This window comes from Puma concolor, chromosome C2, assembly GCF_028749965.1.
Source record: "Puma concolor isolate L17-30 chromosome C2, mPumCon1.1.hap2, whole genome shotgun sequence".
Classification (NCBI taxonomy): Eukaryota; Metazoa; Chordata; class Mammalia; order Carnivora; family Felidae; genus Puma; species Puma concolor.
Window position 1 is genome coordinate 76,435,483 of NC_141675.1, and position 24,940 is coordinate 76,460,422.

Genomic DNA, 24,940 nt, shown 5'->3' on the forward strand with positions numbered 1-24,940 from the left:
AGAGTCTGAGTGTGACCTCTGCAAGAAAGCTTGCATGGGTGACTCCCAAACATGATTACGTCCCCAGAGCTCCCAGACTCTCCCTCAGGAATCCTGGGGGAGGTTTTACAGACTTCCCTAATCTTTTGCACCATAACACTGTCAAGCCGCATGAAAGTTCTGCCAATAACAAGGGACCTGTTTATACTCAGGGATATTTTCTCCTGCAGGTGCTGCAGTGATGGGGGTGAGGTGAGGGGAGTCACTGTTACGATGGGGCAGTCTCAAGCCAAGGGAAGCCGCTACAGGCTGGAAGGCCTCATTTCCAAGACTGTGGGCAGCTGAAGGTCGTAGGAAGTTATAAGCCTGAGGGGCTGATGTTGCCTACTCTCCGCATCCGCAGGAAAGGTGGGAAAGATAGTACTGCAGCGATGGGAATGTTGGCTGCTTGGGGGTGGGCGGAACTCGCTGCAGTGTTGGGGGACCCCTACTTGGAGTGAGTGGTCACTGAAGTGATCAGGCAAGCAGAAGATAGCTGCAGGGATGGGGGCAGATTTCTGCACAGATGAAAGAGCACTTTGCAAAGAAAAAGGGCTGGCTTTGGGGGGCGGGGGGAGGGGTCCTGCAGTGATGAAGCACTGGGTTCGCTGCAGTGATGAGAGACGGTCACTGCACTGACGAAAAGCCTAGCCAGGGCGGGAAGTGGGGTGATACTGGAATAGCTGGGGTCGCTGCAGTTCCGGGGGGGGGGGGTGCAGACTGAGCCCTCTGCTGCACTTGCAGAACGTTTCACTTCCTGAAGGACAGAAAGGGTGGGGCCTTGTAGGCCTGAGTCCCTCATCTACCGGGGCCTGTGCGGCGGCGGGGACACGGTCCCCGCACTGCGGTGCCCGGTCTAGCTGGTGCGGCCGGGGTTTGCGCGGAGGCGGCACGGCGCCCGAAGCGGGGGCGGAGGGGCCAGCAGCAGCCCCGCCGCAGCGGCAGGCGGGGCCGGGGCGGGCTGAAGGGGCGGCCTTCCCGAGCGGGGGCGGGACCAGCACCCGCAGAGCCGACGCCCCTGCGCGGACTCAGATCGGCCGCAGCGGGAGTCTGGAGCGGGTGCCGCGCAGGGTGCCTGGACTGCGTGCGGCCCGAAGCGCGGAGGCGGACCTACCCACCGTGGTCCAGTTGTGGCGCCCAGAACTCCGCAGAGGACGCGACCGTGAGGCTGGGGCTGCCCGCGGGGAGGGGGACGACCCCTAGACCCTGCCTGCTGCATCCCGACAGCTCGGCTGTGGGGCCGCCCACTCTAGGATCAGTTCTGCCAGGGTGGGGAGAGGTGGGTGCCCTAGACGGATTCCGAGCAATCCCCCTGCCCGGACACCTCTCCCGGTCTTGCATCCTAAAGACCCCCTCCTGTCGCTTCCCTGTCTCGTTCTTCCCACCCAACCCCCTCCACTCCGGCCTGCAGCCCCTCTCAGCGCTCCGGTCAGGTGAGGCGCTGGAGAGGGAAAGACTACGGTCCTTCTGCTCCCCCTCCCACCCCGCCCCTGCTGTCCCTCGCTGGGCTGGGGACACCCAGGAGGATGCTGGCCCTTTAAACCCTTGCTCCTCACCCAGAGCTGCTTCTATCTCGCCGCCCGCGCCACTTCCGACAGCTGGCAGCCGCGGGGAGCCCCGGGGGGCCGGCAGGTACGGGGGCGGCGGCGAGGCCTGGGAGCGGGTGGTGGAACAGCTGTGACCCCCTCCCCCATTCCTACCCTCCGTCCCCGGAGGAGCCGGCGGCGGGAGTGCTGGGCGCTTGGAGTGCCAGTTAATCATTAACCCTCCGCTCCCCGGCTCCCGGAGCAGCCCGGAGCCGCGCTCCGCCCCGGCTTCCCAGGTAACCCGCGAGGATGCCCATCACGCGATCCCCCTCTTCCCTCCCCTCGCCACCTGTCCGCCGGGCGGGAGCCCCCGGCTCAGCCCCGCCGCGCTCCTCGCTGCCCGGCGTCCCAGCGCCTGAGTTCGATTTTCCCGGCGGCTTTCAGGAGGGCGGGGTCTGGCGCCCGTGACCCCACCCTGCGGACCCCTTCATCGAGCCCCCTCCCCCAGGGGCGCCATGCCCGGCCTGTACTGCCCCTCCAGCTGGACGCCGCTGCCCCTGACTGACTCCTGGGTCCGGGCCTGCGCCAACGGCCCCTGCCTCAGCCTGCGGGCCCGGCTCACCTACCACAACCCGCAGCCGCAGCCGGTGGACGGTGAGGCCTGGGCGGGGCTCGGGGTGGCGGGGACAGGGGGCCGGGCGAGGTCCGACGTCACCTGTGCCCCCTGCCCCCGCCGCAGGCGTGTTTGTGTACCCGTTGGCGGAGGCCGAAGTGGTCTCAGGCTTCGAGGCGGAGGCGGCGGGACGGCGCGTCTCGTTCCAGCTGCAGAGCAGGCGACGCTCACAGGCCGCTTGCTGCCGCGCGCTGGGCCCCGGGTTGGGGGCCTCCACGCCCCGCCGCTGCGCGCAGGGTGAGTGCAGGGCGCCGTCGCCTCGCCCCGAAAGTCAGCCCCGCTCTGATTCCTGCACCCGCTCTGCGTCCCGTCCCTCCCCGCTCCCCCTCCAGCCGCTGATTTTTTCATTCATTGATTCATGGCTTTATTCAACAGTCGTGGACTAGGCACCTTACTTGCACCAGGTGCAGGGGCAATGTGACCCAGGCCTGACGCGAGGTTCGCGGCCTGGGAGACAGACGCAGCAGGCGGTCCACACGTCTGTCTCCCGAGCTGGAGCATTAGCTCCCGAGCCTGGGACTGGGTTTTCTTTGGACATCTCTAAGCCCCAGCATCTCGCACAGAATGTGGCGTAAGGAGGCTCAATGATTGCTGGGTGAGGAGTGGAAGCCCATCCCTGTGCTAGGTTTTGTGGTTTGCACTTCATCCTTTCATTTGTTTATTTGGACATTCATTTGATTCCTGCACATGGGATTTGCCATCCCCGTAAGAAAGACAGAATCCAGTGGTGTTGAGAGTTGGTTTAAGTCCAGCAGACAGTGAGAGGCCAGAGTGAGCTGTGGGCTGAGGCCCCAGGAATGTTCCAGAAGGAAATGGAGCCAGCATGTGACCAAAAGGAAGAGTATGTCTGGTGAAGTGGAGAGGAGGGAAAAGGCACTCCAGTAGGGGCGATGGTATAAGCAAAGGTTTGGAAGTAGATTGTACACAGTGATGGTAAATTAAATAAAACACTTCGTGTTTATAGCAATTTACAGTTCACAAAGTCCAGTCACTGGTATCACCTCATTTGAATCCAGAGAGGTATGTAATGCAACTATTGTTCTCTATCCTCCTTTTATAGGTGTGAAAATAATACAACAGCCTCTTATGTGTCAGATGCTATGCCTACATTATCTCATTTATTTCTCACCACAGTCTCTGAGACACATTATGACCCCCATTTCATGGATGAGAAAACGGAAGCTCCTTAAAACAGAAGAGTTACCCAAGGGCAGAATTAGAAGTCACACTCAAGACCTGATCCTGTGCTCTCTCCACTGTATCAGGCTGTCCCCAAGCCTTAGCTAGTTGGGATAGAAGCCCCTTTTTTCCTTCTTATCTCCCTGTCTTCTTTCCTTCCATCTTTTTCTTCCCTTCATTTATTCTGCAGGCATTTCTCTAAAGAATGTGTAAATGATTATTGTGGGGAGATGAAGCCAAGTAGGGCTATAAAGGTAGCCTGGAGCCAGACCATGTGAGGCCTTGACTGCCACTGCATACACGTGGCCATTTTTCCTTTAGTAGCAGCAACCCCCATGATTCCACCAGTCCCCAGATGAACCTAGGGGCGATGTAAAATGGTGTGCTTTGCATACCAGTACAGCTTTAAGTCCTCTAGCCAGCTTCCAAGCAGATTACAGCCACTGAACGCCTCTTGGGTAGAAAATTCTGAAGCCACTCCTCGTGGGCAGTGGGGAGCCCCTGACTGTTCATGAGCAAGGGATTTGTGAGCAGACTGGGTCCCAGGCTATGGGACATGTCAGTCCACAGGGAGGGTCCTGAGGAAGATGATACCCAAGGGTTGAATGGGCAGAGACAGGCAGGGGAATAAGGGCAGAGGGTATGGATCCCCTAGGATCTTGGGGGTGGTGTGGACATGTCCCTTCTCCTCAGCTCTCTAATAGCAGTGATGTCACTACTCCTTTTCCTGATGACAGCCAGATGCTTCTGCTATCATCCTACCTCTGCTTTGACCATCATTTGGCTCATGCCTCCATTCTGCATCACCAACACATTAGCCCCGTGTCCTTCTAACTTTGTGAAGTCCCCCTTGCCTAGGCTCCCCTGACTCAGTGACTGCTCCCATTTCCTATTTCCCCCATCTCTTCCGCTTCCAGCCCCTTCTGACCCCTTTTCTCACTCATCATAGGTCATCTTGTGTTGGATCTGGCCCAGGCCCGGTCCACACTGGTGCTGCCCACAGGCCTCATCAACGCGGCCGGCACCATGACAGTGACCCTGCGCAGCAGCCGGGAGTTGCCCTCAAGGCCTGATGGGGTGCTGCGCGTGGCTCTGCCCTCTGTGCTCACCCCACTGGCCTCACCAGGCCCACCGGGGCCCCCCAGGCCTCCGGGGCTCTGTGACGACAGGTTGGGCCTATGGTGATTCTCTTCGTCCCTCCCTCGGCTTCTCTGGGTCTAGTGCGGGTGAGGGGGCTTTGGTAGGGTGCCCTGGGGGATGGACAGGGTGGGGAAGGGCTGGGCCATTCATCCAGAGGGGCTAGGGGCCTTGGTGGTGGGCCCGTGACCCTCCTCGCGCTCCCTTCCAGCCCTACCAGCTGCTTCGGGGTGGGCAGCCCTCAGGAGGAAGGGCTGGCCTGGGAGGAGCCAGCGGCCCCTCCGGATGTGTTCTCAGGCCCTGCCCGCTGCCCTGCCCCGTACACCTTCTCCTTCGAGATGCTGGTCACTGGGCCATGCCTGCTAGCAGGTGGGTGCCCCTCCTAGCATAGCTGACTAGGAAATAATAATTCAGGGCTCAGGACTGGGAGGAACACAGGAAAAAAAAAGAAAACAAGGACCTAAGTCTTAGGAACCTCCAGTTTTGGTAGGAGCATCCCCTGGACACTTCTACACAACACCCCCCCCCCCCCAGGTTCGTCAGTGTCATTTATTTATACCCCACTCCACTCACCAGTGGGAAGAAAGGGATTAAATTGAGACCAGTCCAAGTGATGAAGTGGAGTTTTCTTGTGTAAGAGGTGGGGGAGGATGCTAAATCAGCTGGCTGCTGTATAACTGATCAGCCAGAAACAGAGCTGGGAACCTACCTCTCAGCTCATGAAAGCAGGCAAAATCCCTCCCCTTGTCCATGCAGCCCTCTAGATTAGGCGCTAAGAGCTGAGCTGAATCAGTCATGATCCTTGCCCATACCACTGTTGTCTGGGAAGGTGATGTTTGTGCATTAGTACTGGCTTGGGGTGGGGTGATCATCTCTCCCTGCCTCTCCCTCCCTCAGGCCTGGAGAGCCCTTCTCATGCTCTGCGGGCAGATGCCCCACCTCATGCCAGCTCCGCAGCCACCATCTGTGTCACATTAGCAGAGGGCCACCACTGTGACCGGTCATTGGAGATCCTGCTGCACCCCAGTGGTGAGAGACTGGGACACACAGTGGGCCAGCTCTGACCTACTTCAGGACCACTTGGATACCATTTTTCAAGTATAGATTTCTGGCTCCCAAGCCAGGTGGATTGAGCCATCTGTGAGGGACGTGCTGGACTTGCAGGGTCCTCCTGGGACAGTGGGACCGAACAATTGAGGTCCAGAGACAGGGACTTTCCTGACAACTATACCCCTTTTTCCTTAGAGCCCCACCAGCCACACCTGATGCTAGAGGCCGGCAGCCTGAGCTCAGCAGAATATGAGGCCCAGGTGAGGGCCCGCCGGGACTTCCAGAGGCTACAGCGAAGGGACAGTGATGGGGACCGGCAGGTATGGCTGCATGGGGTCCCGGCCTGGCCACTGACCTCTCACTACTGGCTGCATTTGTGCAGGAGGAACAGTTGGGCAGTTGTGTGGGGGGGGGGGGGGGCATTTAGCAGGACCTCTTAGTAGCTGCTAAGAGGGCAGCATCCCAGAGGGCTGATGAGTATTGTCCTAGGAGGGCCCACACAAGTCTCCCTGGGGTGTGTCTCAAAGGATGGAAGCTAGGACTGATAGGCAGAGGACAGCCACCTGCCTCTGCCCTCGCCTTTATTCGAATGACTATAAAAAGGTGTTCCCTCTGAGTGTATTAGATAGAAAAAGGCCCGAGGGCTCGGTCCTGCTGCAAGCCCAGGCAAGAGTTTGCACCAGGGCACAGGATGACTTGGGGCTCCGATGATCAGGTGTGGTTCCTGCAACGACGTTTCCACAAGGACATCCTGTTAAACCCCGTGCTGGTGCTGAGCTTCTGCCCGGACCTGAGCTCTAAGCCTGGAAACCTAGGCACAGCCACACGGGAGCTTCTCTTCCTGCTGGATGGCAGCAGCATAGCGCACAAGGCCTGTGGGGCAGGGTGTGGGTGGGCCTGGGGGCAGCCTCTCACAGACAGATACACGCGTGCACGCACTCACACACACACACACACACACACACACACACACACACACACACATACACATCCCTCTCTTACTTGTACGTACATGTGTCTCTCCCAGATTCCAAAAGCCTCTCTCGCACATGAAGTTACCTAATCCCAAAACCAAGGGTTCCCATACCCCACCAGGGTCTCTCACACACTCAGTCTCCCTCACACTCCAGGTCTCCCTCATAGTCAATCTCAGACATGCAGGGCCTCTCCCACACCACCACTTCTAGCCCCTCATTTTCACACAGCATGGAAAAGGCGGGCAATCTGGAATCCCTACCACTGCCCACAGGACCTGTTTCATGCTGTCCTCCCTGGCCCTCCCCAGGATGCCATTGTTTTGGCTGTGAAGTCACTGCCACCACAAACGCTCATCAACCTGGCCATGTTTGGCACGTCGGTGCGGCCCCTCTTCCCAGAGAGCCGGCCTTGCAGTGATGTGAGTACGGTCCAGGGATTGGGGCCCAGTGAGAGTATATCAGCCTGGCGCGGCCCAAAGCATGCCTTTTCTTTCCAGGACACTGTGCAGCTGATCTGTGAGAACATTGAGACCCTGCAGGCTGAGAGTGGTCCCCCAGATGTGCTGGCTGCACTGAACTGGGCCATGGGGCAGCCCCAGCACAAGGCCCGCCCTCGGCAGCTCTTCCTCCTGACTGCTGCCTCGCCCGTGGCCGCTGCTACCCATCAAACCCTGGAGCTCATGAGGTGGCACAGGGGGGCAGCCAGGTATGGGGTGGGCTGAACTAGATGCCTAAGATTGACCCCCCACTCCCAAGGGGCTCCTGAAGGTCACAGCTGCTTCCCTTCCCTCATCAGGTGCTTCTCCTTTGGGCTGGGGCCTGCCTGCCACCAGCTGCTCCAGGGGCTGTCTGCCCTCAGCAGGGGCCAGGCCTACTTCCCAAGGCCTGGGGAGAGGCTGCAGCCCATGGTGAGCTTGAGCCTGAGCCCTGTTCCCTACTCCTAGAAGTCCTTCTCCTGAGTTACACTGAGCCTGAAACAGAACCCAGTCAAGTCATGGGGTCTCCTGGCACCCTCGATCAGGACTTCTCCTCCCCCATTCCAGTTCCTCCCCTCCTTTGAGATGCCAATCAGGGGAGGAGCTGCTGGTGACGCTATAGCATGCTGCAGGAGGCCAAAGGTGTGGGGGCCATGACCTCTGACCACCCCCCAAATCTCATTCTGTTTTGTCCTGGTACTGAGCCATATCCTCAACGAATCTTGCCTCATCCACAGGGCATGGCTCAGGCCAGGAGACAGACCAAACCCTTGCTTGTTCCTACCCCCAATCCTTCCCTTGACCCCAGCCTGACCCTGCTCCCCTCAGCCTAAGGGCTGGGCAGATGGCATCAGTGGAAGGGTAGCCTTCCTGCTCTGTGGGCCTCCTGCTCTGTGAGCTCTCTCTCCCATGTCTTCCTTCTGGCCACTCCTTACAGCTGGTGCAGGCTCTCCGGAAGGCACTGGAGCCTGCTTTGAGTGACATCTCTGTGGACTGGTTTGTGCCTGATGCGGTGGAGGCACTGCTGACCCCCCGGGAGATCCCAGCACTCTACCCTGGGGACCAGCTGCTCGGTTACTGCTCGCTCTTCAGGGTGGATGGCTTCCGGTCCCGTGCCCCAGGGGTAGGCCTGGGCTGGGGTGCGGGTGGTAGACCTGGGATATCTAAAGTCCCTGCATCTCTTCAAAACTCTTCTTCCACTCCTGGTGCCTCTCCCTGCCAAGCTCTTCCACTGCACTCTCGGCTTCCCCAGAGATCACACCGGGCACCCCAAAGCGGCTGTAGTCTGCCCCCTTCATGAGGTCTTCCACTGAATTGTCCCATAAAGTGTTGCCCTTGGCTTTTACCAAAGGTCGCTAAAGCACACAGCCACGGAAAGCAGCTCTAGAATTTGCCGTGAAGGTTTTGTTGAAACTTTCTAGGTTCTTCACACAGTGCCCTAAGGAAAGAACCACCTGGATTATTTCCTGTAACATTCAGAAACAGACAGAGCATAGTCTAGATGAAATCTCAGATCCCACCTCTAGCATGTTCTAACCATTTGATTTTGGGCAAGTCACTTAACCTCTCTGAGCCCATTTCGTCATACTGATTTTTGTCATAGGGTTGTTGTAATTAGAGGTCACAACGTGCACTCTCTTGGAAGGATACTTGACACATAGCAGGAGTTCAAGAAATGATTGTTGTTGCTGGTTCTCTAAAGTAGGCTCCACGCCCAACGTGGGGCTGAACTCACAGCCTTGAGATCAAGAGTCACATGCTCTACTGACTGAGCCAGCCAGGCACCCTGAAATGATAGTTATTTTTATTATGAAAAGCTTTCTTTCTCTAAAAGAACTAAAGATGCAATATAATGGAGTGTTTGCCCTTTTGCCTGCCTGCCAGGAAGCTCAGGGCCAAGCCTGAAGCTCAGCCACAGCAGCTCTATTAACCTTATGGTTAGCATGTATACTTTTCCTTCCTTAGTACTAGGTTTTCATTTCTGGTTTATTAACTTTATTGCCTTTTGTGGTGAGACATCTTAAATCCTGTTTGGAAAGAGGTAGCATATAACTACAGTCGGTTTTTTTCTCTAATGATTATCCCTCTCTAGGGCCAAGAACCCGGCTGGCAGAGCTTGGGAGGCTCCGTGTTCCCATCCCCAGAGGAGGCACCATCTGCCACCAGTCCTGGCACTGAGCCCACTGGCACCTCGGAGCCGTTAGGAACGGGCACTGTGTCAGCAGAGCTGTCCAGCCCGTGGGCTGCTGGGGACTCAGAGCAGAGTGAGTACCTGGGTGTAGTGTGTGGCTGTGTTGGAGGAGGAGTGGGCCATGGGAGGGGCCACGGCTGGGATCCATTCTCTTGCCTCCCAGCAGGTACTGATGCTTTGACAGACCCAGTCACAGACCCTGGACCCAATCCCTCCTCTGACACAGCCATATGGCGCCGCATCTTCCAGTCATCGTACATCCGGGAGCAGTATGTGCTCACTCACTGCTCTGCCAGCCCAGAGCCAGGTCCAGCCTCCACAGGCAGCAGCGAGTCCCCTGGTTCCCAGGGCCCTGGCTCCCCTGAGGGCACTGCTCCCCTGCATCCCCCTTCTCAGCAGGGCTGCCGCAGCCTGGCCTGGGGAGAACCTGCAGGCTCCCACTCCTGCCCCCTGCCTCTACCCCCAATGGCTCCAGTCAAGGTGAGAGTCAGTCCACCTCCATTCTATGTACCCAGCAAACATTCATTGACCATTGCTATATGCCATAAATTGTGCCGTGGTTACTATTAAGTCCAGCTGAAGAGATACATGGGTAAATCTACAATGATACCATGTGACATACAGTGGTGAACACAGGGACATAGTATTATGGGGAGAGTCAGAATCAAGATGGCTAACACTGTTTGAGGGAGTCAGGAAAGCAAGAGTCACGTCTGGAAGAATAAGTAGAAGTTAGCCAGGCAAAGAGGAAGAAGACATGAACAAAAACAGAGACAAACAACCTCAAGTGAGAAATCAGGCATGGAGGGAGATGGCACTGGGAAGGGGGCCGGAGGCCTTGAGTTTGGCCTTGCTCCTAAGGGTGGCGAGCAGCCATCCACAGTTTCAGACAAAGGGGTACGTGGCCATGCATGTGTGATGGCCAGGAGCTCTGCATTCCTTGACCAGTGGACCACACTTCTTATGTGCAGCCTGGGGCCTTGAGTGCTGAGGTGCTGGGTCGTCGACGCAGAGCAGCTCTGGCTGGCCGGAGCCTCTCATCTCCCCCAGGCCAGGTGAACCCAGTCCCTGGCCGTCCCCGCCACCCCTCTCTGGGCATAGCACCAGATGGGCCAGGCCCTGAGTCAGGGCAGCAGCTGGGACAGGGCCTGGATGACTCAGGTAAGGGTTGGATGGGGAGCTGGGTTCTGACACCAAGGAGGTCCTGAGTAGGGCAGAGGGTACCACCCCTCCCCTGCCTTCATTGCTGTCTCTCTCCAGGAAATCTACTCTCCCCGGCCCCCATGGACTGGGACATGCTGATGGAACCCCCCTTCTTATTCACAGCTATGCCCCACAATGGGGAATCAGCCTCTCCAGCAGTGGAACTGCCTCCTCAGGCTCCACGCTGCCACGTGGTGATCCGAGCCCTGTGTGGGGAGCAGCCTATGTGCTGGGAGGTGGGTGTTGGGCTAGAGACACTATGGGGACCTAGTGATGGCTCACTGCCTCCGTCACCCCCTCAAAGAGAAAGTGCTTGGGACCAAGCACTCCATCGGCTGACAGCAGCCTCCGTGGTCCGGGACAATGAGCAGCTGGCTCTCCGTGGAGGGGCTGAGGCCATGGCTGACCAAGGTGAGTTGCTGGTGGGCCTGGGCAGGACCCAAGGAGCCTGTATGGGGCAGCGAGTGACAGAGGTATAGGTCTATGTGTCTGGTCACTATATACCTCATCTTGTTCACAATTTGAGGTGGCCCACTCACCTCAAAAATAATAATAATAAACAGGGTAATGGAATAATAAAAGAAAGTGGAGAATCAGATTATATTAAAGATGCACTCGATGACGTTCTGTGCCCTTGTGAGCATGGGTCCCCAAATTGGCAAGCTTCCTAGCAGCCAGCACAGAGCGAAATGTGATCTTGTTAATGACTCACAGTGCCCATAACATAAAAACAAATCTGCCATTCAGGAAGAATATTAACATCAAATAGTTAAAATTTCAGTTTTTCAGTTGCACTAGCCACACTTCAAGTGCTTAACACTCTCATGTGACTAGTGGCTGCCATACTGGATCACGCAGATCTAGAACCCTACCTTCACTGCAGGAAGTTCTATTGGGCAGTGCTGAATGAGTGGACAGGAAAGGCACCACAGTCAGTGCTTCCTTTGGGTGCTGTACAGAATGTTCAATTTCTGGGTGGCCGGAGGGTCCAGTCCTGCTAGGAGCTGAGGGTTCAGCCTAACCACTTGCCAAAGTTGGGGAGTCTGACCTGGCCCCAAGAAGGAACTCTACTCTGTTCAAAAGTGGACAGAGGGAGAAGCAATGGGGAAACACTGGGATTTTTCTCTAAAGCCCCCTGTAGGAGGGGGCTGGGGGAAGTGCAGCTGCTCCCGTTCAGCATCCAGCTCCTTGCTTTCACAGGCCATGCCCGGAGGTCCTGGCTCCGAGCCCTTCAGACGAGCAAGGTCAGCTCTGCCCCTTCCTGCTTCACCTGCCCCGTAGCTGTGGATGCTACCACCAGGGAGGTCCTACCCTCAGCCCTGCAGGTGCGGAGCTCAGGTAGAGTCCCTCCTGGGTGACCTCTCAGGTGCTGGCCCTCACTTCGCTGGCCCCCCTCCTGGTTTACCCCCATCTCCTATGCCCTTACAGAGCTAGCTGAGCCCCCAAGCACTTCTGCCTCTCAAGGCCAACTAGATGCAACTCCTCTGCCTACAGCTGTCCACGCTAAAGGTAACACTCAAAGTTGGGGCAAGGGCAGGGAGCTACGAGGCTTAGGGACTACCACTGGCACTGACCGGCTCCATTGCAGGACTTCAGGGAGGCTCTGTGGTAGGTGGCTGGAACCCAGACCAAAATGGCAACTCCAAGTCAGTCACCAGAAGTCCTCATAGCCTGCCCCCCCAGCCTCCCTCTAGGCTCAGCCTGGGCGGTGGGAGGGCCAGAGGCTCTGACAGCCACAGACTCTGCAGCACCAACCGGGGCCAGGCTGGCGACAGCAACAGTAAAGGCAGCGACCACGACTACTTGCCCTTGGTGAGGACTCGGGAGGTGGAGGGTGGTGCTGCCAGGGCCAGGGCACTGTCTCAGCTCACTTCTCCCCCCACCTCCTCTCTCCTCAGGTGCGGCTGCAGGAGGCACCTGGCTCCTTCCGCCTAGACGCACCCTTCTGTGCAGCAGTACACATCCCTCGGGAGCGCCTGTGCCGCGCTTCGCCCTTTGCTGCGCACCGCGCCAGCCTCAGCCCCACCTCGGCCTCCTCTCCCTGGGCACTTCTGGGGCCTGGTGTTGGCCAGGGTGACAGTGCCACGGCCTCCTGCAGCCCGTCCCCCAGCTCAGGCTCTGAGGGTCCAGGCCAGGTGGACAGCGGACGGGGTTCAGACACTGAGGCCTCAGAGGGCGCAGAAGGGCCCGGAGGTGCGGACCTGCGGGGCCGGACCTGGGCCACCGCCGTGGCGCTCGCCTGGCTGGAGCACCGCTGCGCTGCTGCCTTCAGCGAGTGGGAACTGGCAGCAGCTAAAGCTGACTGTTGGCTACGGGCCCAGCACCTACCTGATGGCCTTGACCTAGCTGCCCTCAAAGCTGCAGCCCGGGGTCTCTTCCTGCTGCTGCGCCACTGGGACCAGAACCTGCAGCTACACCTGCTGTGCTACAGCCCCGCAAACATGTGAGGGCTGCCCACTGCTCTGGCTGGCGCTGCCCAACACACTCAAGTCACTGCCACCGGGGCCGGCTTCTCGGTACTGGGAGGGGCAGGCCGGTATCCACCTGACCCCTACTGCTTCTCATCCCCTTCCCAGAACCCCCCTGCCCTCACAGAAAGTGCCTGCCTGTGCTCTCTCCCACTCCTCCCATCCCATGCCTCTTCCCCTCTGAGCTCTGTGCAGTGCGGTGGAAGGGTAGAGAGCCACAGTCCCCACACCCTATGCAATAAAGTGCCTCTTAAGACTGCCCAAGTGAGTTCTTCATCTGCAGTGTGCATGCCCCTCACGGCTTGGTGTAGGCACCTCCATGTAGGCTGCACAGCAGTGGGCTTGGTAAGGTTTATTGGGAAAGGCATAGAGTCTATCCCCATCCAGGGTCCTAAGAGTGGACTGGAGGGGAAGGGAAGTGGATCTCAGTGGGCTTTCTTGCTGTGCTGGATGCTCCTGGGGAACGGCTGGGGGCCCAGCCAGAGCTGCAGCAGGATGACAGCATGGCATATGTGCAGGGCGGCAGAGCTGCAGGATGTGGAGGGGTATGTGTTCCAGGAGAGCTCAATGAGGCCCAGCACCAGCAACCTGGAGAGGAGAAAAAAGCTCAGGTTTTGCCCAGTTTCTAGACCTGCAGCCCCGTAGCTCGCTCCCAACTCTCCACAGTCAGCCTTGCGACGAGGAACTCCCTAGCCCTTCCCACTCGCCCAGGGTGTCCCAGCCAGTACCTGAGCAGATGTGTAAGCCAGCGTGCAGGCGTGGCCCACAGGAGGTAGGGCAGTGTGTGGAAATACCAGACGTAGAACTGGTAGTGGAGGGAGCGGCTGAAGCAGATGCCAATGAAGTTGGAGGTGAAGAGGGTAGAGATGATCTGTATGCAGTGGTCAAGGCCAAGGGCAGGAGCAGAAGGGGCAGGAATTGGGATGGGGGGGGGAGGGGAGGAGGGGAGAGGGAGGTTCCAAAGCAAAGGAGCAAAGGTTTTGGGGTCAGATAGCCCCCTGGCTCTGCCATTCCGAGATGCATACTTCTGGACGAATTTTTTAACTTCTCCAGACCTGTGCCTCAATCTAATGTGGAGACAGTAATACCGGGGCCATAAGGCCCAGGGAGTTTAAATCCATCACTTACAAGCTGTGTGACCTAGGTAAATTACCTAAACTCCTCAATGCCCTGATTTTGTCATCTCTAAAATAAGAATAAAACAAACAAACAAAACCCTCCCTATTTCAGAGTCTCTTGTGAGCTTTACATGTTAGAATGTATGTAAATCTCTTAGCACACCAGGCAGAGTGAGTACTCATAATGGTAAATCAAATAATATTTAAGATTAAGAATAAAATACACTTAAATATGTAAAGTGCTCTCCTCCATGAACAGGGCCTGCGGCTATTACTGGCACCTCCTTTCCCTCCCCCAGGTCACCAGGCACCAGGGCTAACAGATCAGGACCCCAACTGTACCTGGAGAGGGCAAGACTTACCTTCCCATGATTTAAAGGATATGATTGGGTGTGAGGGGCTGTGGTGGAACCTTCCTTTTGGAGGGATCCTTCAACAGCGACAGGATACTTTCCCCCGTCCTGGGGAGAAGCCATTCAAACATTTATCAAGCCCCCATCCTAGGCCAAACTCTAGATTCACCCCCCATGAACTTCACGTCTCCCCCAAGCAGGCCCTATACTCCTTGCCCCAACCTGACCCGTGACACTGCTCCCCTTTCTCACCTGTGCCACTTGCAAAGGGCAAAGAGCAAGAGCAGGGTGAGGTGGGCGGCCAACAATGCCAGGTGGAAGGCACGATGCAAGAAGAGGGCCTCAGGCAGGAAGCGCCAGTTTACTGTCCAGCGGAAGAGAAACTGGCGGCCAAGGTCAAAGGAGCGGGACAGGTAGCCAATGGGGTTCTCCAGAAGGAAGGGCAGGCCCAGCACAACCTGAGGATATGTGTGATGTCAGCAGAGCTGCCCAGGCTCAAGTCCAGCCTTCATGCTAATCACCAAGGGGAGTGGACAGAGGGTGTAGGTCTCAGAGGTTCTCAAATTCCCACCAGGAATAGCAGGAAAGCCAGCCTCCTCATCGAGACCAGAGTCTGGGGCCAAAGAAGCTGAGAAGGCAGGTAATAACAGTGCTTTAAATTTAGATTCACCAAGTCATAAATGGGCAGAATGAGAGAGACCCTCAGAAACCATATAGTTCAACACCCTTATTTTATAGCTAATAAAAGTAAAGCCCAGAGGTAACGGTTGCCTAGTCCAAAATCAACTCCAAAACCCTGTCTGTTAGCTCTGAGGAAGTCTCAACGATGGAAGAAGGCCAGAGAATGGCCTCCTCTTCATTAGAAAGGGGAAGGGGTGGAAGGGGTACCTGAAGGACAGCACAGATGCCCAGCTTGGGGAGGGCTCCACGGAAGCCAAATTGCATGAGGAGAAGAAATAGTAACCCAGGGGCGAAGAGTAGCACGTTCATCTTCACAGAGACTGCCAGGCTAGGGTAGGGAGGGGGGAGGAAGGGTGGAGATCAGCTCCAAGGCCATGTATCCCACCCACACACACATAGCAACTCCTCCCCTCCCCTGCCACTAAGCTCTGGGATGGGGTCCACCCTTAAAACTGCTGGAAAAAGGATAAACCAGCCTGGGAGAAGACTGAGGGTAAGGAGCAGATATCAAGCCTCTATGACCAGACTGAGCCAGCAAATACATATTTACAGTATTCAGAATGTGCAAGGGACAACTCCAACAACAGATGCTGTCTAGAGGGAACAGAGGCTAGGAACAGGGTATATGTTCTTGAGGGGTGGGGCGGAGACTTTCTACAGATCCTAGACTTGTCTAGTGGGACCCTGACTGACCCATATATTGTCTGGTTACTCCCTTACTCCCTCCGCTGCAGAAAACTGGGGGAGGAAATGATGGAAATACAGAGTAAGAGAGCAGGGAGAAGGAAGGGGTGGTGACCTGAAACAGCAGCAGCCCCAGCCCCAGCGCTGGGCCAGCAAGAGGTTGATACTGAGGAAGAGCAGCGCCATGGCCACTGGGTCATTGAAGAGTCGCAGCACAAAGATGGAGTGGACACGGTAAGAGGCACAGCACATGAAGAAAAAGACGAAGGGAGGTACCTGAGAAGTGAGACAATGGAGAACAAGGTCAGCTCACCAACCCTGAGCCATCCCGACTCCCCAGCACAGCCAGCTGGGGCCGCCTGTTCCTGGTAGCATGGACTCACCTTGCAGGTCTGGTGGTAGATCAAGAAGACAAGCAGCAAGGTGGCCAGGTAGAGCACAGCAAAGATGTGCTGGGCCATGCGGATGTCAGTGCCCCTGCCAGTGGCGTAATACAGCCCCATAAAGATGTACACAAAGCCAGCTGGGTACCTGAAAGAGGAGTCTGGTTCAGGCTATTCAGCCTGGTATCCAGTCGGCCCCTCATGTCCTCACTGAACCTGCTATCCCCACTCACACAAGAGGTCCAGTGTCACCCTGCAGTTGGGTATAGTCATAGGTGCCATTGATGACGCCCTCCACCTGGGCCATGTAGGCCTTCCAGTCAATCTCTGTATCTGGAAAAGGACAGAAATGGTGTGGTTACTTCTAAGTTCAGAACTTGTCTGCCCCCCCACACACATCCACCCATCAAAACAGAGTCCCAGGGGCGCCTGGGTGGCTCAGTCAGTTGAGCATCCAACTTCAGCTCAGGTCATGATCTCGCGGTTCGTGAGTTCGAGCCCCGTGTCGGGCTCTGTGCTGACAGCTCGGAGCCTGGAGCCTGCTTCGGATTCTGTGTCTCCTGCTCTTTACCCCTCCCCAGCTTGCACTCTTTCTCAAAAAATAAATAAACAATTAAAAAATTTTAAAAACAAAACAAAACACAGAGTTCCAGCTCATTCCCGGGACTTCTATCACAACTCTTATCTAACCGCCTATCTGACATTCTCTGGGTGAACCCAAGCATCTGCAACTTGTCTGTAATTGAACACAACCATCCACTCCAAATCTGCTCCCCTTTCTAGGTTCCATGAATGGTACCATCAACCGCCCAGACGCCTAGGTCACAAACCTGGGTAACATCTGACACTTCCTTCTTTCTTATTTCCAACACCCAATCACCAAATCCTGCCTATTCTTCATCCTACATGACTCTACTATCTCATCCTCTTCTGTTATTACATATTCAAATTTGGACCGAACACAATTTCTAGCCTCAATGATGCAACAACTTCGTAATTCGTTTCCCAGCTTCCACTTTCACCCCACAACATATTTCCCAACCTGCAACCAGAAAGTGCTTCCGATAATAGAAATCATGTTAGATCTCTCTGCTTAAAACCCTTCGATGATTCCTCAAGGCTCTTAAAATAAAGACCAAACTCTATTATTCCCATTTTTAGAAGAGGAACCTATGAATTAATGAGGTTAAGTGACTCGTTCAAGATCAGTGAGCTAGGAAGGGTAGAAATGAGATTAGAACTCCATGAGGTCCTAAATTCTTAACCACCATGCTAATTATCTCCTTAACACAACTTACAGACTGCTTCAGGATCTGGTCTCAACTTCTGCAATCTCCTCTCTCACTACCACCTGAACTTGATTTCTATCTATTCCAGCTCTACAAACATTCAGTTTCTCAAAGGAAGCCGACTCTCTTTTGACTGAACGTTTTAGTTACAGGGCTCTGCCTGCCTAGAGTGCTCTTTCTCCTCCCCTTTTCTCTATTTCCTCAACTGGCTAGCTCTTAACCTTTCAAGGGGGACTCTAGAAAGCCTTCCTTAACTCAAGTCTGATGTAAGTGCCCTTTTGTGTCCTTTATGGTACCCTTACTACTATATGGAGTATGATGCACTGTAATTTTCTACTAACTCACTTTTGTCCAAGCTCACACATCTAAATAGGGAATGTGTCTACGTTTTCCACCACTGTACCCTTGGCACCTAGTAGTGTTAAGCATGTAATAAACATTCAATAAATATGTGCTGAATTAATCATCTTTAGCAAGAAAGGTTTCATTCAGCCCAGTATCTAGATTCAGCCTGGAAAGGAGCCCCCAATAAGACCAAAAGGACTCAAGTGGTCACAGAGTGCCATTATTGACAAACGACTTTTGAGACTTCAGAAGTGAACAGATGAGAAAATTGAGACCCCACAGGGGAAGGGACATGTCCAAAACCACAGAGGCATGAAGGAGCAGCAGTACATTAACTCGGACCCAAGTCTTTGATTGATTTCTAGGCTGGTTTATTTTCTTAACCTGGCAGGTTGTATGTTCAGGGCAGAGGGCCAATCTCTAGGGTTGCCCCTTCGCATCATGGGGGAGGGATTAAGAAAGGGTTTGGTTTTCTGTGGAGCAGGCTTGGCACCTGGGTAAAAATTACGGTCTGCAATTGAAGACTGCTTGGATTGGAGGGCTAGATTTCAGCTCCGAATCTGGATCCCAGTTTAAGTAGGGGGTTCGGGTCCCTCTCCCTCCCCTCCCCTCCTCCTCGGCGCACTCACATGCCACCCTGTGAATGACCCAGAAGGTGATGCCCACCTCCGCCAGGCAGAGGCAGGCGGCCACCAGCAGCGTGTAGCGCGGCTCCAGCAGCAGCAGGCGCCGCTCTTGCCAGGCGCGCCGCAGCCATTGTCCGCAGGATCCCGCCGTTCGAGCTAAGGGACCTCCCCGGCCGCGTTTCCGTAGGCCTGCCGCCATCTTGACGGTGCGTCGCTCGTATTGGCCCGCCACCCCGGAAGCCCAACCCTTCTGCACTTAGGTTCCGCTCCCCACGCCTGCCATCCCAACCGACTGATAGCTAACCAGTTTCCAGTGTCCTATTTACTCCACTAAAATTTACTTCTTCCACCTCTTTCCTGATGGACTTCACATTCCATTTGTGCAGGAACAATCTCACTCCTCCGTACATACTTGATTCTGGGCACACAGGTGCTAAAATAGATGCAACAGAAAAGCAACATTCCTGTTCGTGTCCTCCCCCACTTGGCATCACACTTCGTCTGTGTTTCATGCCAGTCTCTCCTGGAGAACAAGACCTGTGTCCGCGCCCCTCCCGCCTCCTCTGTGAGCCTTTAGGGTGCTCAAAACTGGATAGAAATGAATCTTTCATCCACTTTCAGACTTCTTAATTGAAGGAGCCGGACAAACTGAAATGAAAGAAGCCGTGATGAGCCGAGTGAGTCTGATACTAGTATGAGTTTGGCTCTCAGAAGTGAGGGCGCAGTGCAGTTGGAAGATTCAAGTTCTGAACCTTGTAATTTTTCCTACCCGGAGTATTCTTCAAAGAGCGCTTACTAGAGAACGGAAGTTCCACGTGTTTATGTTGAGCAACTGCAGGTGGTGGGCGGAGACACAAGGGCCACGCCCCCTGAATGCTACCATCCTGATTGGCTACATAGGGGCGCCAAGCCCAGTCTAGAGGTGCGGGCTGTGTGTCCTGGCGGTTCTGCAGCTGCAGGCATGGCATCTCCAGGGGCCCCAGCACCCCCGCCCGAGATACCAGAGCAGAACTGCTGGTACCGTGAGGTCCAGTACTGGGACCAGCGCTACCGGAATGCGGCTGACTCTGCCCCTTACGAGTGGTTCGGGGACTTCTCCTCCTTCCGTGCACTCCTAGAGCCGGAGCTGCGGCCCGAAGACCGTATCCTCGTGCTAGGTGGGTAGTCCTGGTGCTGCGCAGCCGAGGTGGAACTGGCTGAACCCGTCCTGTCCCGGCCTGGCCCTGTCCGCTTTTCTCGAGTCTGTTTGTCCCTCTCGGAGGACACCCAAGTGGGAGCCAAGATCCAGTACCTTCAGAATCTGGTAGTCTTTAGCCAGGGCGACGGGAGTCAAGAGATTCCTGGTTCAAGGGCCCCGTGGAGGAAGATAGTCTCTCTCTGAGGTTGGTAGGTGTTCTAGGACCCTGTCCCGGTCTCTCGAGAGGCAGCCTCGAGCACTCGAGAGCTCAGAGGACCTAGTTCAAGTCCCAACGCTAGTTGGCTGTATGATTTAGGATAAGTTGTGAACTCGTTCTGAGCTTCAAATTCACTTCTAGAAATGGAACTGCGAGCTCAAGTCGGATAAGGCACGTTCAGGCACCTCGAGCACGATGCCTGGCGTTTATCTTTTAGGGCCAATGGGCACCGGAAGCCACTGTCATCTAGAGACTTTCCTTCATTCTCGAGCCCTAACTGAAAGTTGGTCCTAACCCCCAAGTGCAGTGAGGACGAGGACAGCGCCTTCTGAGGTCGGAGGGGAGATTGCAGCCAAGATTGGTGTGATTCTCCAACCACGAACGTTCAAATGCAGGGATTCAAGGTCGGGCTCTGAGAGGTCCAGCTGCACCCTCAGGGTTCTCTCCCACTGCCAGCCTTGGGGGTTCCAGTGAAGTTTGAGCAACGGGTTTCCTTCCAATTATAGTTTTTATTTTGGTATTTGTAAAAGTATGTTTATATTTATGTGAAATATTTCTTATATATGAGACATCTATAATACAGTATATGTGTAAGATATAAATAATCTGTGTTTGTATACCCTACTCAATTTGAGAAATAGAACATTCCTAGGACTAGAAAGGAAGTATAACTTAGTGCTTAGGAACTTGGACCCTGGAGGTAGTTAACTCTTCGCTTATGTAGTCTTAACCGTGGAAATCATGGACAGAAGCATAGAATCTTAAGCTGTGGAATCATGGACAAAAAACACCTAAATGTCTGCACCTTCATTTTCTCACTTAAAAAAATGAGTACTTACTTATTGGGTTTTTAAGATAATTGAGTATGAAAGCTGTCTAGAACAATACCTGGCAAAATAAAAGGCCCCATGTATATTTAAGGTTTTCTGTGTGGTCCCCCAAACCCCTTTTCCCCAGAGGTAAAAATTCTCTTGAGTTATGTGCTTTTAAACCATTGTATTTGTTTATAAATTTACCATAGATCTATGTTTTTCAAGCTTTAGTGTCCATCAAAATCACCTGGAAAGCTGACACCCCCCCCCCCCCCCGCCCCCCTGAGATTCTAATTCCGGGGATGGTCTAAGGTGGGTCTTGGGATTCTGTAGTTTCAGCAGGCCCACAGCTGATTCTCATGCTGGTGATTCGCAGAATAACACTGCCTTAATATCTGCTTGACTGGGAGGTTGCCTTTTCTTGGTAGAGGGGAGAAGAGTCTCAAAATCATAGAGGAAAACTTTCTAGGCAAGATTCTCAAAATCTAAGAACAGGACCCACAACCTGGGAGTACCCTATGGAACATTCCACCTTGGCAAACATGAGTTGAGCACCTGGTAGGTGTTAGGGAATGTGCTGGGCCCTTTTTCACTTATTTAGTCCTCATGACGACCCATAGAAGTGAGTGATAATTATTAGAAGACTTACTCTAGGTTAGGGGTTGATAAACTTTTTCTGAAAATGGCCAAGTAGTAAATACCATAGGCTTTGTGGACTATTTAGTTTCTGTCATAGCTGCTCAGTACTGCCACAGACAATACATAAGTAAATGATACATAATAGCTGTATAGCAGTAAAACTTTATAAAAACAGGTGGCAAGCTAGATTTAGTGACCTTTGCTCTAGGTCATTGTCTCAAGTTGGGTTCTCTAGAAGCAAATCTAAGACTCATCTTAGGATTCATGTCCCAGTCATTTATTACGAATGTGCTTGAAGGAGAAATTGATAAGAGAGTGAGGGAAGAGGGAAGGGGGAAAGGCCAAGGAGGATTGGGATCATAGGCAAAGTTTCCCTGAGAGTAGTTTCAGCCTAAAGTGTCAGAAACCCAAACTGTCAGAACACAGGCCAAGACCTAGAAACACTCCAAAGGGATCTAGTCAGAGCACTGACAGTGCCTACTACTGTCATGCAGCAAGTAAGTGGTGAAGAGAGCCATTGGACTCCAGAGCTTCTATTTCTCTTGCTGCACAACACAGATGGGCATAGAGAGGCATCTAGAACTCTGTTCAAACTGATAAAAACATTGTGAATTACAACCTAAAGGTCCTACTGATACAGGCAAAGTTGGAATGTCATTACTGAAGGTGAGTAGACCTCTTGAGACAGTTTAGCATAGTGGTTTAATAGCTCTGGTTCTGGTGTGAGACAGTCCTGTATCCGGATTCTGGCTCAACCACTGATTGTGTGACCTTAGGATCAAGTTCGTTATCCGCTTTGGGCAGCCTCATTTTCCCCATTGAGAACATGTAATGGTGATTATGGTTATCTTCTATCCGGAGCTACCTTGAAGATGACCTGAGATAATTCTTACAAAGTGCTTAGCATAGAACCCTATGTTTAATGACTGTTAGTTATAATTATTATTATTATTGAAAATGGGAGTCAGAAATTGTGAAAATTGTGTGTCTTCTACCCATGGCTAGAATATCTTCGTGGTGGATGCAGGCATATGGCTTTCCCAGCTTTGCCAGTGTCACACAACTCTGATTCTCCTTGCTTGACTCTGTGCTTATAGGAATCTTTTGATCATAATTCGGCTTCAGTTTATATTTTCTGTATAGAGAAAAGGGACTGACCAGGATTGACAGCCTTCTCAGTCCCTATGATGGTTATTTTTCCTATTATAAGTTAGTGAATTGGTATTTTGGCTTATACATCTGTCTCTTGGTGCTGGGATAGGATCCGCATAGCCCTGGGCTCCCATGTGATGGGTTCTTGGATGTGGCGCATTTCTCCAGGGCTCTGCTTCCCTAAAGCCTCATCCAGGAAAGCAATGGCCTTCCCAAGACCCTTCTCTTAGTTGCTAGCCTCCAATCACTGAGGCAGCAGGACCAGGAATCGCTGCTTTGTAAGTATGATTTGGTTTGTGGTCCGGTTTTGTTCTCTCTTCATCCTTGGACGAATTTCTCTTGGAAGATGCCATTCTTGTACCATGGGGGACAAAGAAAGGAAATTTGGGTTCGTCCACAGTTGGGCAGAGCTCTATGGGCATATGAGGTCAGATGTAGGGTGGTGAAGAGTTTGTGGGTCAGAGAATCCAGTGGGAATTTAGCCTGAACTGACTTAGGGTCTCTTGTTCATCCACCCTCACCTCTGATTCCATGCAGTGTATCTCTGGGCTTGTAGTTCCAGTGTGGAAAAACACACACTGGGTTTTCCTAGGCAAAATAGTATTCTTCCTCAGCTGTAGGGCCTGAGGAGGGACATAGGAAGGGGCAGCTGAGGACCAGCCAGCAGCCTCTCAGTGCCCTGTCCAGGTGCCAAACCCTACTAGATTAGGGCTATCCTAACAGCTGATCCTGTGATCCTCTTAGGGAGGCAAATGAGGATTAAAGGCAATCTAATCCCAAGAGCTGTGGGTCAACCAGAACTGCCATCCAGCTCCATTTTCAGGCTGAGACTGACCACAAGAGGGCCTGGAAGAGGCCCACATACCTTCAAAGGAAGTCACACCTATGCTTTGGGTCCACATCCTGTCCTCTAACTTCTGCCCCATTTCTCACCATACTCTGCCCTCTGGGACTGCTTTCCAGGTACTTCCCACCAGAGTGTTAGGATTCTTCAAGACTCTGGTTGGTTATCACCTTCTCTGAAAGCCTTGGCTGACCCACCAGAGGTGGGGACAGGAGCCATCCTATGTGTTTTCGCACACTGTCCCTATTGCAACTCGCTTCGCATTATATGGCAGTTGCCTGAATACACATCTTTTCCTCCCACTAGAGCATGAGCTACCTGTTCGTCTGCAGAACCCAATATGTAGTGCTCAATACATTAAGGAATTACAAGGAATCCACTCCACTGTGTGTCCCCACCGAGTTCCCCCACACTTGTTAATTCTGCCTGGGAAACCAAAGTAGGATACTAACCCCTAATGTGAAGTCTGATATCCTCAGACTGTGAGGGCTGATATCCTCAAAGGTTCTCTGAGAGGTTAAGGACTGGGATAATACTAACACTATCCAAATAATGTTATGGTTCCAATGATGCCAGTATTATCCCCATTCTGTCTATGAGGAAACTGAGGCTCAGAGTTGAATGACTTGCCACGGCTGTGTGACCAGAGGTAGCAGAATCTAGATCTTTGAACTCTGAAGTTCAGAGCTTCAGAGCTCCTGCAGCTACTCTCCAGCTGCTTTAGGTTTTGGGTTTTTTTTTTAATGTTTGTTTATATTTGAGAGAGACAGAGTGGGAGCCTGGGAGGAGAAGAGAGAGGGAGACACAATCTGAAGCAGGCTCCATGCTCTGAGTTGTCAGCACAGAGCCCGATGCAGGGCTTGAACCCACGAACTGTGAGATCATGACCTAAGCCGAAGTTGGATGCTTAACCAACTGAGCCACCAAGGCACCCCTTAGTTTTTAAATTTAGTGTATCACATCCTGCATGTAGGCTAGATATTGCTATCTTCATTTTTCTCAGTAGGAAATCCAAGTTCCTGGTATGTAAACAACTTGCCCTAGTCTACACAGCTAGAAATGTTAGAGCCAGGATATGTGCCCAGTTCTGCATGACTATGACTCCAAAATTTGTGTTCTTTCTTATACCCTGCTGCTTCTCCCTTGGTATGGGAGGGTTTAGGCTGACAGAAGATGGGCCAAGAGTAGATGGGTAATTTCAGGAGTGAGAACCAAATCTAACCTAGCCCTTTTGCCACCCATTCCATCCCTTCCTATCCTAGGCTGTGGGAACAGTGCCCTGAGCTATGAGCTGTTTCTTGGAGGCTTCCCTGATGTGACCAGTGTGGACTACTCATCAGTGGTGGTGGCTGCTATGCGGGCTCGCTATGCCCATGTGCCCAACCTGCGCTGGGAGACCATGGATGTGCGGGCCTTGGACTTCCCCAGTGGCTCCTTCGATGTGGTGCTTGAGAAGGGCACACTGGATGCCCTGTTAGCTGGAGAACGAGATCCCTGGACTGTGTCTTCTGAAGGTGTCCACACTGTGGACCAGGTGCTGAGTGAGGTGAGGGAGCAACAAGAAAGGGTAGACCAAGAGGTGGGGAAGAGGGACTGGGGTTTTGGGAGGTTGAAACAACTCAGAAGTCAGAAGGAGATATAGTTTGGAATTGGTAATGGCTCACTTTTAGGACCATGGTTACCAGAAGGAAGGGAAGGTTAAGCTGGGTAAAGATTATAGGG

At 53.7% G+C, this 24,940-nt stretch overlaps 4 protein-coding genes across 9 annotated transcripts in view; 3 read left to right on the top strand and 1 right to left on the bottom strand.

Annotated features, from left to right (window-relative positions):
• The first annotated feature begins 356 nt into the window (after positions 1-356).
• On the top strand, positions 357-1,995 carry LOC147577328 (uncharacterized). Its single transcript, XM_086676338.1, has 3 exons — positions 357-387; positions 813-1,650; positions 1,810-1,995. The coding sequence occupies exons 1-3, from the start codon at positions 357-359 to the stop codon at positions 1,961-1,963; spliced, it is 1,023 nt and encodes a 340-aa protein (XP_086532464.1). The 3' UTR covers positions 1,964-1,995.
• A 64-nt stretch (positions 1,996-2,059) lies between these two features.
• On the top strand, positions 2,060-13,157 carry VWA5B2 (von Willebrand factor A domain containing 5B2). 4 transcript variants are annotated; one of them, XM_086674867.1, is made up of 19 exons: positions 2,060-2,198; positions 2,284-2,454; positions 4,346-4,577; positions 4,745-4,902; positions 5,431-5,562; positions 5,779-5,903; positions 6,299-6,454; positions 6,869-6,979; positions 7,058-7,266; positions 7,357-7,468; positions 7,974-8,159; positions 9,129-9,300; positions 9,391-9,707; positions 10,199-10,388; positions 10,488-10,841; positions 11,631-11,768; positions 11,859-11,939; positions 12,019-12,242; positions 12,329-13,157. In XM_086674867.1, the coding sequence occupies exons 1-19, from the start codon at positions 2,060-2,062 to the stop codon at positions 12,875-12,877; spliced, it is 3,756 nt and encodes a 1,251-aa protein (XP_086530993.1). In that variant the 3' UTR covers positions 12,878-13,157. The 4 variants fall into 4 exon arrangements, with proteins under 4 accessions (XP_086530993.1, XP_086530994.1, XP_086530995.1 ...); XM_086674868.1 differs by having other exon boundaries at positions 9,394-9,707; XM_086674869.1 differs by having other exon boundaries at positions 4,346-4,565.
• A 78-nt stretch (positions 13,158-13,235) lies between these two features.
• Positions 13,236-18,585, bottom strand: ALG3 (ALG3 alpha-1,3- mannosyltransferase). Of its 2 annotated transcripts, none has more exons than XM_086674883.1 (9): positions 18,418-18,585; positions 16,351-16,450; positions 16,118-16,265; positions 15,850-16,010; positions 15,258-15,378; positions 14,622-14,827; positions 14,400-14,477; positions 13,627-13,770; positions 13,236-13,486 (listed from the first exon to the last, which is right to left on the bottom strand). In XM_086674883.1, exons 1-9 carry the CDS (start codon positions 18,506-18,508, stop codon positions 13,324-13,326), a joined length of 1,212 nt encoding a protein of 403 aa, XP_086531009.1. In that variant the 5' UTR covers positions 18,509-18,585; the 3' UTR covers positions 13,236-13,323. The 2 variants fall into 2 exon arrangements, with proteins under 2 accessions (XP_086531009.1, XP_086531008.1); XM_086674882.1 differs by having other exon boundaries at positions 18,381-18,585.
• A 697-nt stretch (positions 18,586-19,282) lies between these two features.
• ECE2 (endothelin converting enzyme 2) overlaps positions 19,283-24,940 on the top strand; it is a 32,061-nt gene continuing 26,403 nt past the window's right edge. For both annotated transcript variants that reach the window (XM_086674881.1, XM_025913757.2), the window contains exons 1-2: positions 19,283-19,534; positions 24,481-24,764. In XM_086674881.1, coding sequence (XP_086531007.1) covers positions 19,339-19,534; positions 24,481-24,764 — 480 coding nt within the window. In that variant the 5' untranslated portion in view covers positions 19,283-19,338. The remainder of the gene's footprint in view (positions 19,535-24,480; positions 24,765-24,940) is intronic.

Coding starts and splice junctions, on each gene's coding strand:
- LOC147577328 (XM_086676338.1), top strand. CDS start 357: ATGTTGCCTACTCTCCGCATCCGCAGGAAAG. Junction 388..812: donor TCTCCGCATCCGCAGGAAAG/GTGGGAAAGATA, acceptor TGTAGGCCTGAG/TCCCTCATCTACCGGGGCCT. Junction 1,651..1,809: donor GAGCCCCGGGGGGCCGGCAG/GTACGGGGGCGG, acceptor CTCCCGGAGCAG/CCCGGAGCCGCGCTCCGCCC.
- VWA5B2 (XM_086674867.1), top strand. CDS start 2,060: ATGCCCGGCCTGTACTGCCCCTCCAGCTGGACGCCGCTGCCCCTGACT. Junction 7,469..7,973: donor GGGAGAGGCTGCAGCCCATG/GTGAGCTTGAGC, acceptor CACTCCTTACAG/CTGGTGCAGGCTCTCCGGAA. Junction 10,389..10,487: donor ACAGGGCCTGGATGACTCAG/GTAAGGGTTGGA, acceptor GTCTCTCTCCAG/GAAATCTACTCTCCCCGGCC.
- ALG3 (XM_086674882.1), bottom strand. CDS start 18,576: ATGGCGGCAGGCCTACGGAAACGCGGCCGGGGAGGTCCCTTAGCTCGA. Junction 14,828..15,257: donor GCATCTGTGCTGTCCTTCAG/GTACCCCTTCCA, acceptor ACATATCCTCAG/GTTGTGCTGGGCCTGCCCTT. Junction 13,771..14,399: donor CAGCCCCTCACACCCAATCA/TATCCTTTAAAT, acceptor CCACTGCATACA/GATCATCTCTACCCTCTTCA.